Here is a 19,156-nt window from a genome sequence, read left to right on the forward strand (position 1 = left end):
GGGGAAAACTGCATACCAAATGCTCACTTCAGCGCTATTTATAATAATGGAAAAACTGAATGCTACCTAAATTCCGTACATTAAGAGAATGGTTAAGTAGTTTATAGTATAGTCATTTAACAAATACTTTGAGTAATTAACAGCATGGAAAAGTCTTTTTTATAATATTAAACTTGAAAAAGATACAGAATTGGAGATCTTTTTATCTATATTTAAGGGGAAAAATTAAGCCTATGCATAGAGAACAAGACTAAGAAATTTATCAGAGGGGCTGGCCTGGTGGCAAGGCGGTTAAGTGTGCACATTCCGCTTCGGCGGCCCGGGGTTCACTGGTTCGGATCCCGGGTGTGGACATGGCACTGCTTGGCAAGCCATGCTGTGGTAGGCGTCACACATAGAAAGTAGAGGAAGATGGGCACAGATGTTAGCTCAGGACCAGTCTTCCTCAGCAAAAAGAGGATTGGCAGCAGTTAGCTCAGGGCCAATCTTCCTCAAAAAAAAAAAAAAATTTATCAGAGTGTTAACAATGTTTATCCTAGGATAGAAAGACTTCTGATCTTTTTCCAGTTTTGTGTGTTTCAGATGTCATAAAATGTGTATTACCTATATAATGAAAAGAAAACCATTTAAAGTGGTAGGATTAATTTGATACATTCCCAGATATAATTTGAGATGTCAGACTAATTCAAGTATGCTCATCTCATGCTCTGCTGATCAATTTATACTTTATCTTTAGAAAAACACGTACTTAGCAACTGAATAATTAAGCATAGATGATCCAAATATTCTGTGGTTTGACTCTATCTTTGTTTCAGAGTAAAATTTATTGACTTTCCAATAAAAGTTTGCCACTGTTTTTTTTATTTCCTTGCTTTTGGCTTAACTCTGACCTCCAGAAAAGTGAAGTAATATTTTTATCAACAAATGTGTAAAATGTGTAATCGCTATCTTCCTTCCCAGTTTCATGAGGTTAAATAGCTCACATATACTCTCTAACTAGCAATGTTTAGTATTTCAATATACTGATGTACTCTATTTTGATTATTATTATTTGCTCTATTATTTGCTTGTTTTGATTAATACTTCTTCCCCTCATTTTAAGGTTATTTTGGTACAAGTTAACCCGGGGGAAGCATTTACAATAAGAAGAGAAGATGGACAGTTTCAGTGCATTACAGGTAAGAATGATAATTTATTATGATTTGAAACAAGACAAAAATTTATGATACATAAAAGTGTATATGCTTGCAGTTTCTTCCTTTCTTTCTCACTACCACCACACCAAGGCACAAACTCTGAATACCTTATGGTTTAACTATTGCAGGAACACCCTAATTAGTCTCTTTGCCCTGGCTTCTTGATTAATCTTAATGTAATATTAAATTGTTCGCGTGACTCTCTTTCTCAGAAATATTCACTGAATCCGGTTCAGGTTCCTTAGTCTTTTTAAAAGATCATTTAATCTTTCTAGTCTTGCTTCCACTTTCCCTTCGATATTGTTTCCCTTCAATCTTGGTAAGTTGGCTTATTCACTGTCTCTTGAACCTGTCTAGTACTTTCTGTATTTTTCTTCTTATCTTGAATTCAGCCTATCATCCCTGCCCCCAGCCTATCCACATCCTACCAGTGCTTCAAGACTGAGCTCAGATCTTATTTTTAAAAGGTTTTTTGTGAAGTCTTTAGTGGGCATCCCCTCCTCACTACTCACTAGCCATCCCCCACACACATTTATGACAAACAAAAATGTCTCTAGATATCACCAAATGTCTTCTGTGGAGCAAAACCAACCCCAGTCGAGAACCACTGCCTCCTGTGAAGACAGGAGCAGCGAAAAGGTCACTGGCTTTGGGATTAGAGAACCTAGTTTTAAATCCCAACTCTTGCCACAAACTAGCTGTATGAACTTTTACATGTTGTTTAACTTCTATCAGATACATTTCTTATCAGTAAAATTCCCCTGTCTGTGAGTAATAGCACACTTCATAGGATAATTGTGAGAGTTAACTAATATGCTTGAAAAGCATTCTAAACCAGACCTGGCACATAAAAGGCGCTCAATAAATGGTGGTGGTGGGTGCTGTGGTGGTATTTAATAGAAAGTGACCCTCATCTCCACTGAAACCCCATAACACCAATTATTGTGTGATTCATTTAGTAAGTAACTATGTACTTTCTTGCAATATTTATTCTTGTTATATTTTTTAAAGCCATTTAAATTTTGTATGTTTAACTTGAAATGTTTATTCAGTTTCTCCAACTAAGTTCTAAGCACTTCGAGGGCAGATAACCACTTCTTAAATTTCTTTGTATTGCCTTCAGTTCCTGACCTTCCATATATTGGATATCTAACTAACAGTTGTTGCTTTAATTTGGAAAAAGCACATCAGAAATACGGTGACCATATGCTTTATCATCCAAACTGGACACTTCTGAAAATGAAAGAGGACCCTAGCAATTACTCCAAGGCAACTGATATCAGCCAAGAATGTCCCAGGTCAAATAGGACTTATGGTACCCTCCATCTTCCCTGGGCTGTCTAATCTATTTACTCTAAGAAGAAATAGACTTATCTCTTTCCAGAAGAGCAATTAGCTCAATAATTAAAATTAAAACTTTTAGCCTGCCATCTAAACCTTACATGTCTTAGAGTTAGCACTCTCTCTAAGTTAATTTAAATCTTGTGTGTGGCAATTAAGGTAACCACAAATAGGAAGGGCCCACATCTTAAGGGTTTAAAATAAACCAGGTAGTAGAATTTATAAGCAATATAATAAGCTTCTCTTGTCTTTACTCATCAATTAGGTTTTCATAAAAATAATTTCATTTTTATACTGGGTACCTCTTAGAATGCAAGTTTCTAATAGAGCACACACCTTAGGTTTATTTATACATCTCTTTTCAAGTTGTTTTCAAAGAATATTGTTTATGTTGGAAGCATTTTAGCTAATATAACACTGATCTTTTTGAACAAATCTGCAAATGAGGATACTCATTACCTTTTTAGTGTGACTTAAAGTACAAAAACTGCCAATCACAGATAATCACTGAATTTTAAATAACTTGTATTTTAAAAGTCAACTTGTAGCTATAATTTGTAAATCCCTTCCCTTATAAAATCAATTACATTGATTTTTTTATGTAGCAGTTACTCCTTCAGTCAGGACCAAAAAAGCCTATCTAATTTATAATGTGTCTGAAGTACTAACAGTCACCTAATAATAGGCACTGACTACCATGTGAAGATATTTTTAGGCAGGGACACATTTCTCTGCTTCAGTAGAAAAGGGAGACTCCTCTCTCTATATGACAGATTATAAGAGGGAAGACTTTGTTTTAAAATTACTGGACAGAGTTTTTTAAAACACTGCAAGGGATAAGGGGAACCAGACAGAAAGTAAAAAGCACTCCCTTCTTTGTTTATATTTTTGTTTGTCCAAAATTAAAAGATGAGATAAAGGTGGAAGCAGTAGTAGTGAACGAGGGACTGGGGTTGAAGTCTTTATAAAAACCAATGTGCCCTCACTCCAAGCAAGAGAAGAAGACAGGACAGGAAAAGACTAATGCCTACTGGAGCTCGTCCTCCTCCCTTTTCTTCCCTTTTGCCATCACTAGTTTCTATCATGTGGCATACATCTTTCTGAACTAGTTCTAGAGCTAGGTAAATAATAAGCGTAGAAATAGAAGTGGAGGCAACAGGTAACAAAGAGAAAGAGAAAGTCTTAAGGGAGGAAAATCATATGCCAGTGAAGCTGAGAGAAAAATAGAATCCTGTGGCCCTAAGGCCATCAAGTTAGGAAAACTTTTCTCTTCACAGCCACTATACTAATAAAAGAAAACCTTTGTAGTGAAACCTAAAGAATTGAGATAAATACAGTGTAAATCAATAAACATTTGAATTAAAAACTATTCTTTTTAAAGTAGTTTTATTGCCTGTCAAGAATTTAAAGAAATAAAAACTGTTAACAGAAATCCTAGGAAACCTTAAACATCTAAATGATCCCCCTATTTTATTGGAGGTTCAGAATTTGTGAGATATAGCTAAATATAGGCAGAGCTCAATATAGTACTTTTACTACAATAGCGTACTGCTTGGAGATATAAATTGCCAATTTTTTTTTTCATGAATTTACTAAGTGTCTGCTGAAGTATTCTGTGCCAGCTGCTGAGGATTCAAAGAAAACTAAAACACAGTTCCTGCTGTTCAAGAACACAGTGTAGCAGGGAAGAAAGGGGAAAAATTAACAATTGTATTACAGTATAAAAAGAACCATTAGAGATAGGCATGAGGTTTTGTGGGAGTGATGTCAGGAAAAAAATTCTTCAAGGAGAAAGTGACACATGGCTTGTCTTTAAGGAAAATAGCAGTTGGCCAAATGGACAAAAGAGTCTCAGGAAAGCATTTTAGGCAGGGGGAACAGCATACAAAACCAACAGAAGGAAAGAATACCTTGACTTATTTGAATAACTGCAAAGAGATTAGATTTGCTAAAAAGTTGTATAAGGGGATGTGGATGGAGATGAATCTGAAAATGTAGACAGATCTTGAAATGGCTTGACTGTCATGCTAAGAATTTACACTTTATTGTAAAGGTGAAGAAGAGCCATTGAGGAAGATTATGCAGGAGAGTTAACATCCAATTTACAGTTTGGAAAGGTCAATGTCGTCTTCCTGTTATGTTGATATGTGGTTACTTGTTAACCTAAAAATCTTATTACAAACAAAAGTGTTCAATAAAATACAACAAATAATCTTTTAAATGCATTGCTGAGCTTCTCTCTCTTCCCTCCATCCCCTAAAAAAGAGGGGGAAAAGGAAATAAATTATGGGGTAGAAACAAGCGCTTTTCAATATATGTTTTTCAAAATATGTTTCCTGTTTATGCTGAAAAGAATATTCTTTGTCCATTTGATTTGATCACTTTTTTATTGTTGCATACCATTCTTTATGAGTCCTATCCAGGATCTGACATCTGTCTTCCCCTTTTCTGCCTTATTTCATGTTCTTTTAGATCCTGCATCACTCTTAAATATCTAAAAGTGTAGTTCTCTGCCTTTAACTACTTTCCAGTTTGCCATTCTGCTTATTGCTTAGGTTTATTTATACTGCCTGATTCTGACTCATACCTTATTTTTCCCATCTTAAGCCACTGTTCATTGGTTTCAGCACAAATATATCATTGCTTTTGAAATCCGAGTACAATCTTGAATGTCTCAGTTTTTTTCTATGAAAAGGTATTTTGAAACTGATCTGATAACTTGATGTTTTTGGTTTTTTTAGTGAAGTGCTTTGATAGGTCAACAGATTGCCTTGTATGATGATAGATACTGTGAAAATTAATTCATTTTTGCCTGGTAATTGTACATAGGGATGTAAAAATTTATTGAATGAGTAAATCTTCCAGTTTAGTATTAATAGATCTTTGTAACGTGCTAAAGACTGCCCTTCTTAATTTACTTTTGTGGGGAGGTATGCAGAATAGAGAATTAGGGAAGGTTTCTGAATTTAGGTTACTGGGGGCGGGGGGAGGGGAAGGTCCTAGACGCATATTTTGTAGAGAATATGTGGTAAACTCTTAAGATCCTTGTTTTAGAGCCTGCTTTCCTAGCAATAAATTGGTACTCATCCTTTAGACATCCTTTCTGCGAAGTGTTTGCAGACTAGATCTTTCTTCAGTTTCTCTCCTCTCCTATACCTGGCTACCCATATAGAAATATTTGAGGGCAGAAATTTAGTTTTACATGTGTTTGTAGCCGTGTTGCCTTATGTAGTACCCAGCACCTAGAGAATGCTCAGTGAATGTTTAATTAAGTTGAATGGGGAAGAGAAAAAACTTAACGTTTTCTGAGCATTTCTATGTGCCAAGCAAATGGAGTCTATATACAAAACAGTTTTATCTAAAAACCCTCATTATTGAGAAGGAGATGTGGCTTTCTTTTTTGTTTCCTCCATGATACCTCAAAATGAATAAATAGGACTAAAGAGTAAAAATTTATTAATTAAATATTTAGTGATTTTGCATTGTTATGGCACTTCTCCTTTGGTTTGATTCCATGCTGCTACATGTAAGAAAGTAAGTTATAAAAAAGCAAAAAGAATATACAGATTGCCTAGGCCTGAATAGTTTTTATATGCCTTGGCCCCTTCAAATTATGTATTTAAGAAGACAAACAAAGATATTGATGATTGTTTACATTTATTAATCTATAGGTAATAGTTAAGCACGTGTACGGTACCTGGGTTTGCCTTCCAGCTCTGCCACTTACTCTTATATCAGTCAGGTTATATTAAGCAATTTAGTGATTACTTTTACATCCTGTCTTGCCATTTGTTTGTGTAATAGACTCTATGTGTATGTGTGTGTATGGATGTATTGTTTTGGACGTATTTTAGACATTCTGTTTATATCTGGAACCACAGAACCCAAGAGCTGCATCAGGTATATAACCCTAATTATGTTGATCATGGATTAACTGGATCTACATTTTGATGATTTGTTTCTGCAACATTGCCTCCACAGTTGCACTTCAGCAAGAGTGAGGACTTTATATATTCTTCATCTGTTCACTCATGCAGTATTCAGTAAGAGACAAAAGTGAATAAGCAAGCACTATTTACTTATTTCCTCAAGCTTATCTGACACACTTTCTTATGTATCTTTATGGGAAGATGAAATCAAATTTGATCACTGGCCCATTGCCAATTTAAAACTTTGTCTTATGTTATAACATCCAGGACTTTTTTTCTCTAGTGCTCTTTCTATACATTTCTAATCAATAGCTTTGACAAAAATAAATGATGTTTATAGAATTTTTAGAAAGTTACCAAGGACAACTAATAACATTAAGTAAATATCAAGCTCAAGAAGATCAGAATATATTAAAATGATAGGTCTAAACCAATAGGATAAAGTTTAATAGGAGTAAATACAAAGTTTGGCATTTTGATTTAAAAAATTAACTGCACTGGTACTGTATAGATGTGTATCAGAGTTTCTTTTTGAAACTGACTCTTGTCTGTTAAACACAAAAGGAGTTTATTAAGATGATATTGAGAGTCTTCCTAGTCTTCTCTTTCCTTCCTAACACTTCAATCCTAAAGCCATTAGGTGGGGCAGAACAATATAGACGCTTGTCTTAGTTCATTTGGGCTGCCATATAGAATACCATGGACTGGGTGGCTTATAAACAACAGAAATTTATTTCTCCCAGTTCTGGAGGCTAGAAGTCCAAGATTGGGCTGCTAGCATGGTTGGGTTCTGGTGAGAGCCCTCTTCTGGGTTGCAGACTGCTGACTTCTTGCTGTGTCCTCACATGGCAAAAGGGGCAAGGGAACTGTCTGGGATCTCTTTTATCAGAGCACTAATGTGATTCATAAGGGTGTCACCCTCATGATCTCATCACCTCCCAAAAGCCCCACCTCCTAATACCAGTTAGAATTTCAACATGTTAATTTTGAGGGCACACAAACATTCAGTCTATGGCAACACTGCACTGATGGGAGTGGGGGAGGTGAGCTGCAGTGTCCCAGAGTGGGATGTCAGAACCTAATTTGGGTGAGGAGTTCATCACATCGGAGAATAGCCTAGTGTAGAGAATCAGAGCTCAAACAGAGTGAGGAGGAAATTCACATAGTGAGGTGGCCTGGTATAGAGACTCAGAGTCAAAGCAGGCTGAGGAAGGTATCCTCAAGAAGGGGTGGCCTGGCGTGGGGTGTAAGAATCTGAGCTGGATGAGGAAGTCATAAATACAGTGGAGTGGCCCAGTGTAGAGAATCAGTGCAAGACTAAGGTGAAAGCATCCATATGTGAGGGCAACCTGATGTAGGGAGTCAGAGCTCAAACAGTGAGGAGGCCATCTATGTGGAAGGGTAGCCTGACATGGATTGTTGGAGCTCCAGCAGGGTCAGACCGTTCACATGCTGGGGGTGTTCTGGAGCAGAGAGTCAGATTCCAAGTTGTGTAAAAAGGACATTCACATGGAGGATGGTCTGCTGCTGAGTGGGGAGGGCATCTACACAGAGGGGTAGCGTGGCATGGGGTGTCATAGCCCCAGCAGGGTGATGAAAGTGTCTGTGTAGTAGAAGCAGTCACCATGAAGACTCAGAGCCAGTTTGAGCTGTCAGAGCCCAAACAAAGTGAGGAGGATGTTGTCTACATGGGAGGTGTGGGATGGGGTCCAGCAAGGAGAATCAGATCCTGAGCATGGTGAGAAAGGGATCTCTATTGCCATGATAGGAGGTATCAGAGCCCAGGGAAGCCCATCCACATGTGGAGGGTAGCCTAGCATAGAAAATGAGAGCCTGAGTGGGTTGAGGAGGGCATCCGCATAGAGGAATGGCCTGGTATGGGTTGTCAGAGCCAAAGCAGAGTTAAGGAGGTTGTCCACATGGTGGGGTGAGGGCCTAGTGAGGGGAGTCAGAGCCCAAATGTGGTGACAAGAGAATATACACAGAAGTGGAGTAGGTAGCCCAGCACTGGGTATTAGAGTTTGTGTGTGACCACATGGAGCCAGGGAGAGAAGGATATCTACATGGGGAGTTGGGTGGGTAGTGGGCTTCAACATGGGAAGTCAGTGAAGCTAGCATCTGCTCTGGGAGAGTTGCCCAGTGTGGGGAGACAGAAGGGGCTTAGGAGAGCATCTGCCAGGGGCAGGAATGGTGGCAGAGATGGAGGTTTATTATATGTACCGGGCGCTAATCAAAGAAGCAGTGACATTAAAAGTTATGAGAGCCAAGTTTCTTACTATCAGAGAAGGAGTTTGAGATGTGGAAATGGAGGAAACTAGAGGGAATCCTTTGGCAACTTAATCAGAATATTCAGACATTTCTGATTCTAGGTCTGGGGCAGGGAAAGTACAAGGTGATACTGGAACATATTGTTAGCCCAGAAAGAAGGAAATGCTCAAAAATGGATGAAGACATGTCAAAATGACATAGTAGCCAGCTTGAAGTAACTTCTACTAGCAAAATCAGACACAGTTTGAGCATCAAAATGATAGAAATGGATTAAAGCCCACTGAGTAAAATAGGAAACTGTGAGTCCAAATATAAATAAATAAATGAACAAATTGAAAGTTTGCTGGAAAATGGACTGTTTACATAGTTTCAAAGTACCTCCCCACATAATGCTTACTGATTAAAGGCCAAAAAAAAAAAGTAACTTTACAGTGGAGAAACCTGGCAGACACCATCTTAATCTAGTGATCAAATCCTATGTCATCAGTAATGGGAGAAATCCAAATTGTGTGCTACCTGATATGATGCACTAAGAGGAACATGGTGTCACTTCTGTGATATTTCTCCCAAGAATGTATAATCTGAATCTAAACACAAGGAAATAGTGGACAAACCCAAATCGAGAGACATTCTATAAAATAACTAGACTGTAGTCTTCAAAAGTCAAGATCATGAAAGTCAAGGAAAGACTGAGGAATCATTCAGACTGATAGACATAAAGGAACATGCCAACTAAATGCAATACGTGATTCTGAACTGCAGTCATGCATCACTTAACAACCAGGATACATTCTGAGAAGTGCATTCTTAGGCAATCTCATCATTATGCCAACATCATAGAGTGTACTTACACAGACCTAGATAGTATAACGTACTACATATGTAGGCTATGGGGTACTGATCTTATGGTACCACCGTCATGTATGCAGCCTGTCATTGACCAAAATGTCATTATGTGGTAAATGACTGTAGACACTTTTGCTAGAAGGCACGTTATTAGGACAATTGGTGAATCTTGAATGAGATTTGAAAATTAGATGGTTTATTAGTTTCTTTGGGCTGCCATACAAAGTGCCACAAACTAGGAGGCTTAAAACAACAGAAATTTAATGTCTCACAGTACTGGAGTTAGAAGTCCAAGATCAAGGTGTCAGCAGGGTTGGCTCCTTCTGGGGGAGAATTCATGTGTCTCTCCTAGCTGCTAGTGATGGCCAACAGTCCTTGGGATTTCTTGGCTTGTAAATGCATCGCCCCATTCTGTCTCCACCTTCACGTGGCATTCTTCCTGTGTCTCTGTGTCTTCACATGTCTGTCTTTTTATAATGATACCATTGGTTTGAGGCCCACTTTACTCCAGCATCACCACATCTTAACTCATTACATCTGCAATGACCCTATTCCCAAATAAAGTCACATTCTGAGGTAGTGGTATTTAAAGATATCTTTTTGGGGGGGACACAATTCAACTTATAACAGATAGTAATAAAGTATCAGTCGTAATTTCCTGGTTTTGATGGTTGCTTTGTTATATTGGAAGTTGTTCTTTTCTATTGGAAATGCATACTAAAGTATTCCATGGGTACTAGGCCATCATGTCAGCATTTTACTTTCAAATGGTTTAGGGAAGATAGTTCTTTCTGCTGGCTGGATATGCAACGTTTTTTGTAAGTTCGTGATTCTTTCAAAATTTTTTAAAAATATTACTTTAAGAAAATGATATTGGATGTCATAGAATCTTTGGGAGGACTAGAGAACCAGACTCAAGGCTAAGCTTCAGGAACAGTTCTCCAAAACCATGCTACAGAACTGGTATGAATAAGAAGTTATCATGAGTGCCATGATTATACTCATTCCCTTTCTTCACTAATAACTCGGTGTTATGTGCTTCCAGCACAGATACCACTTCTGCAACAGGAATCTTGTAGCTACCCACCACTGCCTCCTAGGTTATCAGCACCTATAAGAGCAGTGGTCTTTACCTCACACCACACACAACACACAAGAGGTCCTCCAATACACAAAAGGTCTTCAGAGCCTATGCACCAAAACAAATGGTAGTCTCCACGACAGTGCAGGAGAGATAGACTTAACTTTATTAATAGAACTCGCTTATTTTAGTAGAACTAGAGCTAAATATGAGTCACCTGTTGAATCTTATTTGCAAAAATGAAAACAAATGAAATCTTGGGCTGCAAAAACAGAAATGTAAGTTCAGAACAGATGGTGTAATACTCTGGTTAGATGGCATCCTTTTATATATTTAAAGAGAAGTATTTAGTTTAAAAAAAGTATTGACAAACTGAGATTGAACCCAGGAGGGGAACCAAGAGAGCACTAAATCATGAAATCATTCTTATAAAAGACTATAAAAACACTTGTGGAATATTTAACCTAGAAAAGAGAACTATGACTTGGAATACATTGTTCTTTGTACCTTTAATGGCAGAATTTAGACTGAGTGAGAGTTACAGAAAAACAGATTTTGACTCACAGGGAAGAACTGTCCAACAATTACGGCTGTATAAAAATGGAATCATTGAGAGTAATGTCAGCATCATGACAGAGTAAGCTCTTCCCTTAGAATCTCCCCTGTAAGATACAATGAAAAAGACATTCATAAACCACAGAGAACATTCACACAACACAAAATATGTCTGAGAGACCCACACAGCCATACGTCTGAAGGTGGACCCCCTGAGAGGAAGTGGAAGGTGGTAAGGGGATCTCCCTTTCCTCCCCCAGTGGCAGCAACCCAGAGCATGGGACCACGCATGGCTCTGAGAAAAGTAGGGGGAGGGGCAGCTCTCCACGGGAATACCTTTGATCCTCAAATTCCCTCGTAGCCTGTGGGAAAGCCCCACACAGAAGTGGATAAGCTATTATGGGGGTGTGTCTCTGTCAAGCCAGCACCCCAAGAGAGCAGATAACAAGGGCAGAGCAAGAACACCTCCAGGATCATGCAGGCGAAAGAAAGCAGACTTCCCTCTGCCCAGTGCTCCAGCTCAGCCAGTCGGCCAGAGCATCCCCACATACATTAGAAAAGCAACAGCTGTGAGCAAGCTAGCCAGAATCAGACAGGCCCTGTCAGCATAGATTCTGGGGACAGGCACAACTGCCAGGGATCTCAGCAGGCTCAGAATACACAGCTCCTGACCCTTCCCCCATTGGTGGCAGGTGCACTCTGCAACCAGATACTATCACTTTGCAAAGACACAAATCCACACCTCAAACAGTATGAAAAATATATTACTACTCCAGACCAAAAGGAAGATGACAAGCACCCAGAAATCAAACTGGAAGGCACAAAAATTCACAGTCTAAATGACAGGGAGTTCAAAATAGCCATCATAAAAAAACTCAGTGAGTTACAAAAAAATACAGATAGTTCAAACAAATCAGGAACAAAGTTAATGAACAGAGAGAATTCTTCACAAAAGAAACAATAAAGAAAAACCAATCAGAAATGTTGGAGATGAAAAGCACAATAGATGAGATAAAGAAAAATCTGGAATCCCTGAATACCAGAGGTGATATTATGGAGAACAGAATTAGCAGTCTGGAGGACAGAAATAAAGAAATGCTTCAGATGGAGGAGGAGAGAGAACTAAGACTATAGAGAAATGAAGAATCTTTCCAAGAAGTATCTAACTCAATTGGGAAATGCAACATAAGGATTATGGGTATTACAGAGGAAGAAGGGAGCAGAAAGCTTGTTCAAAGACATAATGGCTGAAAACTTCCCAAATCTGGGGAAAGAGCTGAAAATACAAGTAAAAGAAGCTAATAGAACTCCCAATTACATCATTGTAAAAAGATTTTCTCCAAGGCATGTATTAGTAAAACTGGCAAAAGTCAATAAGAACAAAAAAGTATTAAGGGCAGCAAGGCAGAAGAAAATAACTTACAAAGGAACCTCTATCAGGCTTTCAGTGGGTTTCTCAGCAGAAACCTTACAGGCTAGGAGAGAGTGCAATGATATATTGAAAATTCTGAAAGACAAAAACTTCCAACCAAGAATACTCTATCCAGCAAAAATATCCTTCAGATATGACAGAGAAATAAAAACTTTCCCAGATAAACAAAAGCTAAGGGAGTTCATCACCCAAGACACCCTCCCCTGACAAGAAATTATCAAGAAGGCCCTCATACCTGATTTAAAAAAAAAAAGGAAAGAAAAGGTTTACAAAACCTTGAGCAAGGAGATAAATAGGCAGACAAAATCATAAAATTGCAGCTCTCTATAAGAACAGGTTAGCAAACACTTAATTATAACATTAAAGATAAAGGGAAGGAAAACATCAAAAATAAATATAATCTCATCATTTTAACCACATATTCACAACATAAGATGGAAATAGTTGTGACAACAACTTAGAAGGGGAAGAGAAAAGGGATGGAATTGGCTTAGACTAAGGAAATAAAAGGTTATCAGAAAATGAAGTGTCTCATCTACTAGATTTTTTAATACAAACCTCATGGTAACCGCTAAGCAAATAATCAGAACAAAAACACAAGTGATAAATAAAGAGAAAACTGAGAAAACCATCATAGAGAACTACCAAACTGAATTGGAAGTGTGAAATACACTGGACAAGAAGCAAAAGAAATACAGAACAAATGGAAAACGAGAGATTAAAAGGCAGCAATGAAGCCCTCATGTATCAATAATCACTCTAAATGTAAATAGATTGAATTCTCCAAACAAAAGACACAGAGTGGTGGGATGGATTAAAAAACAAGACCCAACAATATGCTGCCTCCAGGAAACACATCTCATCTCTAAAGACAAACGCAGGCTTGGCGTGAAGGGATGGAAGACAATACTCCAAGCTAATGGCAAACAAAAGCAGGTTTTGTCATACTTATATCAGACAAAGTAGACTTCAAGATAAAGAAGACAATGAGAGACAAAGAGGGACAGTGTATAATGATAAAAAGGACACCCCAGCAAGAAGACAACACTTAAAATATATATGCACCCAACACAGGAGCACCAAAGTACATAAAGCAACTATTAACAAACCTGAAAGGAGATGTTAACAGCAACACAATAATAGTAGAGGACCTCAACACCCCACTTGCATCAGTGGATAGATATCCAGACAGGAAGTCAGGTAACTAGTGGATTTACATGAAATACTAGAACAGATGGACTTAATAGATATATATATATATAGAACACTCCATCCCAAAAGAGCAGAATACATATTTTTCTCAAGTGCACATGGAATATTCTCAAGGATAGACCATATGTTGGGGAACAAGGCAAGCCTCAATAAATTGAAGAAGACTGAAATCATATCAGGCATCTTTTCTGACCATAATGCTATGAAATTAGAAATCAACAACAAGAAAAAAGCTGGGAAAGTGACAAAGATGTGGAGACTAAACAACATGCTACTGAACAACCAATGAATCATTGAAGTTGTTAAAGGAGAAATCAAAAGATATCTGGAGAAAAATGAAAATACAACATACCAACTCACGTGGGATGCAGGAAAAGCAATCCTAAGAGGGAAATTCATAGCAATACAGATCCACCTTAACAAACAAGAAAAACCTTAAATTAGCAATCTTAAAGTACATCTAACAGAATTAGAAAAAGAAGAACAAAGCCCAAACTCAGAAGGAGGGAAATAATAAAAATTAGAGCAGAAATAAATGAGATTGAAACAAACAAAAAAAAAAACAGAAAGGATCGATGAAACCAAGAGCTGATTCTTTGAGAAGGTAGACAAAATTGACAAACCCTTAGCCAGACTCATTAAGAAAAAAAGAAGGCTCAAATAAATAAAATTAGAAATGAAAGAAAATACAACAGATACCACAGAGATACAAAGGATTATAAGAGAATACTATGAAAAACTATATGAATATAGATGCAGAAATTCTCAACAAAATATTGGCAAACCAAATACAGCAATAGATTAAAAAGATCATACAGGGGCCTGCCCTGTGACTGAGTGGTTAAGTTCACATGCTCTGCTCTGGTGGCCCGGGGTTTTGCCTATTCAGATCCTGGGCACAAACATGGTAAAGCTTATCAGACCATACTGAGGCAGCATCCCACATAGCACAATGAGAGCCACTCACAACTAGAATATACAGCTATGTACTGGGGGGCTTTTGGGCGAAGAAGAATAAAGAAAGAAGATGGGCAAAACATGTTAACTCAGGTGCCAATCTTTTAAAAAACAAATGCTAAAGAGAAAAATTCAGGGGAAAAAAACAATCATATACCATGATTAAGTGGGATTTAAACCAGGGACACAGGGATGGTTCAACATCCACAAGTCAGTAAATGTGACACACCACATTAACAAAATGAGGAATAAAGACCATATGATCATCTCAAGAGATGTGGAGAAAGCATTTGACAAGATCAAACATCCATTTATGATAAAAACTCTCAATAATATGGATATAGAAGGAAAGTACCTGAACATAATAAAGGCCATATGTGTCAGACCCATGGCCAACATCATGCTCAATGGGGAAGAGCTGAAAGCCATCCTTCTGAGAACAGGAATAAGACAAGGGTGCCCATTCTCACCACTCTTAGTCAACATATTACTGGAGGTTTTGACTAAATCAATTAGGCAAGAAAAAGAAATAAAAGGAATCCAAATAGATAATGAAGAAATGAAACTCTCACTGTTTGCGGATGACATGATTCTGTATATAGGAAACCCTAAAGAGTCCGTCAGAAAACTATTAGAAATAATCAACAACTGCCGCAAAGTTGCAGGACACAAAATCAACTTACAAAAATCAGTTGTGGGGCTGGCCCAGTGGTGTGGTAGTTAAGTTCACAGACTCTGCTACAGCGGCCCAGGTGTGGACTTAGATACCACTCATCAAGCCATGCTGTGGCAGCTTCCCATATGCAAAGTAGAGGAAGATTGGCATGAATGTTAGCCTGGGGCCAATCTTCCTCACACAGACATGCACAAAATCAGTCTCATTTCTGTATTCTGATAACGAACTAGCAGAAAAAGAAGTCAAGAATACAATCCCATTTACAGTTGCAACAAAAAGAATAAAATATCTAGGGAAAAATTTTAACCAAGAAAGTGAAAGACCTATACCCTGAAAACTGTAAGACATTATTGAAAGAAATAGAAAAAGACGTAAAGAAATGGAAATGTATTCCATGCACATGGATTGAAAGAATGAATGTAGTTAAAATGTCCGTACTACCTAAAGCAATCTACAGATTCAGTGCAATCCCAATCAGAATCCCAGTTATTCTTGATAAAAGCATCCTGAAATTCATATGGGGCAACAAAAGACCCCGAATAGCTAATGCAATCCTGAGAAAAAAGAAGAAAGCCGGAAGCATCACAATTCCTCATTTCAAAATATACTACAAAGCTATAGTAATCAAAACATCACGGTACTCACACAGAAATAAACAGACAAATTGATGGAACAGAATTGAAAGCCCAGAAATAAAACCACACATCTATGGACGGCTAATCCGTGACAGAGGAGCCAAGAACATACAATGAAGAAAGGAAAGTCTCTTCAGTAAATAGTGTTGTGGAAACTGGACAGCCACATGCAAAAGAAGAAAGGAGACCATTTTCTTTCACCATACACAAAAATTAACTCAAAATGGATCAAAGTCTTGAATGTAAGACCTGAAACCATAAAATTCCTAGAAGAAAATATAGGCAGTACCCTCTCTGACATCCGTCTTAGAAGGATCTTTTCCGATACCACGTTTACTCGGACAAGGGAAACAAAAGAAAAAATAAACAAGTGGGACTTCATCAGACTAAAGAGCTTCTGCAAGGCAAAGGAAACCACAAACAATACAAAAGACAGCCCACTAGCTGGGAGAAAACATTTGCAAATCGTATATCCAACAAACAGTTAATTTCCAAAATATATAAAGAACTAACACAGCAACAAAAAACCCAACAACTCAAGCAAAAACTGGGCAGAGGATATGAACAGACATTTCTCCAAAGAAGGTATACAGATGGCCAACAGGGACATGAAAAGGTGTTCATCATCACTAATCATTAGGGAAATACAAGTCAAAACTACACTAAGATAACACCTCACACCTGGTAGAATGGCTATAATCACCAAGACAAAAAATAACAAATGTTGGAGAGGATGTGGAGAAAAGGGAACCCTCATGCACTGCTGGTGGGAATGCAAACTGGTGCAGCCACTGTGGAAACAGTATGGAGATTTCTCAAAAAATTAAAAATAGAACTACCGTACATCCCAGCCATCCCACTACTGGGTATTTAGCCAAAGAACTTGAAATCAGCAATTCAAGGAGACTTATGCACCCTGTGTTAATGGCAGCATTACTCACAATAGCCAAGCCATGGAAGCAACCCAAGTGCCCATGGACTGATGATTGGATAAAGAAGATGTGGTATATATACACAAATGAATACTGCTTAGCCATAAAAAAAAGACAAAACCATCCCATTTGCAACAACATGGACCTTGAGCATATGATGGTAAGCAAAATAAGCCAGACAGAGAAAGACCAATACTGTATGATTTCACTCATTTGTGGAAGATAAACTAACACATGGACAAAGAGAGCAGTTTAGTAGTTACCAGCGGGGAAAGGGGTTGGAGGGTGGGTATAAGGGGTGAAAGGGCACATTTATATGGTGACTGACAAATATTAATGTACAACTGAAATTTTACAATGTTATAAACTATCATGACCTCAATAAACTTAACAGAAAAATAGAGTCGTTGCTTTGTTATATCAGAATCACATCATTATATGTGCTTTTATGCACTGTTTGGATTATATAAAAGTAATTCTTGCATAGAAAAAGAAGTTTGCTTGGGTAAACTCCAACATTCATTCTAGCGAGATTCTTTGATTCCAGAATAACCTGTTAATTAAACTGAGATCTCTTTAGTTAATTTTGGGAGTACTCTGAATGAGAGTCTTAAATTTAACAAGTTGATCTGTGCAAGGCATTTTTCATAAAGTAATTGAGCTAGTGAATGGTTATTGCTCACAATAGACCTATAAAAAGGCTGCCAACTAATTTATTAGTCCAAATTCCTAATGAAATAAACACTTGGGAGAGAAACTTTCACTAAACTTCTGACTCTTATTGGGGCATGAACAATGATGCTGTCTTTATTTTGATACATAAAACCTTACTTAACTAAAGTGTTCAAGGAATATTAGCTTCCTTCTATTTGGTTTCCCTAACAGGAATTGTTTGTTTTTCATCTCCGATTCTCTGTGCTAAAATAAAGCCTTTTGCTTAATAGACATGCTGTCGATATTTATTAAAATTAACTGCTAAATTTTTTTGGTGAGAAAGATTTGCTTTGAGCTAACATCTGTTGCCAGTCTTCCTCTTAGTTTGCTCAAGGAAGATTAGCCCTGAGCTAACATCTGTGCCAGTCTTCCTCTATTTTGTATGTGGGTCACCATCACAGCGTGGCTTGACAAATGGTTTAGGTCTGCACCTAGGATGCAAACCTGTGAACCCAGGCTACCAAAGTGGAGTGTACTAGACTTAACCACTACGCCATCGGGCCAGCCCCAAAATATTTTTAAATATATTGGTATACTTGTTTGCCTTGGTAACTACTATATACTAAAAATAGGCTTTTATACTTAGAGATATTTTAGCACCTCAGAGTCTTCAATATGAGCACCAGTTAAGATTGTAGAGTAATATGGAAATATTGATTTAAATATGGAAATAATAAGCCAAAGGTAACACCAGGATGTTAATCATTTGACCAAATTCTGGATTTCTGCTTATTTTCTTATGATTTGGCTCTTAAATATAGAAAAAGCATCAAGGTGAATTCAAGTTTGTTGAGAAGTATCACCTGTGTTTTCTCATGTCTCACCTTACTTAGGGAGACCAGGAACCTAACTAACAACCCCAGAGCATATTAATTTTGAGCTTCTTCACCCACTAGAGTTAGTAAGACATCACGCCACACCTCCAAGCCCTGCTGCTTTCCTTTTTGCTTTCAAGTGGCTCTCACCAGTTTCGCAACAGTTACTGATATCTTCTCACCATTGTGGCTGCTGATTCGCTTTCCAGTCTGACAGTGGGGGTTCATTTAGCCCTTGTTCCTTCTACTGTCACCTCATTCAAGAAGTGACCATCACTGTTGCTCCTGGGGGCAATTATTGTTAGCACTTTTGTTCCCGTTTTTCTTCTCTTCACTGCTGCTGCTGTTGATCACAGCTTTTCTGTTCTTACCTTGTCTCTTCATGTACCTGATCCTGCCTCTCCCTGACATTATAGGGGTTTTTGAAGTTAAGGGAAGGTTTGTCTCAACCGGTACTTAGCATTTTGTTTCTCTCTGTCTGTTCTGGGATCATGATGAGTATAACCACATATCTATCCTCCCTCCCACAAGTATGCTCTTTCATATTTGCCATCTCCTTTGCAGAGC

General features: G+C 37.9%; 1 protein-coding gene across 1 annotated transcript in view; it reads left to right on the plus strand.

Moving 5' to 3' along the window:
* The window catches only part of FNDC3A (fibronectin type III domain containing 3A), a 197,051-nt gene that overhangs the window by 81,600 nt on the left and 96,295 nt on the right, over positions 1 to 19,156 (plus strand). The window contains exon 3 of the mRNA XM_046664277.1: positions 1,103 to 1,178. Coding sequence (XP_046520233.1) covers positions 1,103 to 1,178 — 76 coding nt within the window. The remainder of the gene's footprint in view (positions 1 to 1,102; positions 1,179 to 19,156) is intronic.

This window comes from Equus quagga, chromosome 6 (assembly GCF_021613505.1).
Source record: "Equus quagga isolate Etosha38 chromosome 6, UCLA_HA_Equagga_1.0, whole genome shotgun sequence".
NCBI classification, from domain to species: Eukaryota; Metazoa; Chordata; class Mammalia; order Perissodactyla; family Equidae; genus Equus; species Equus quagga.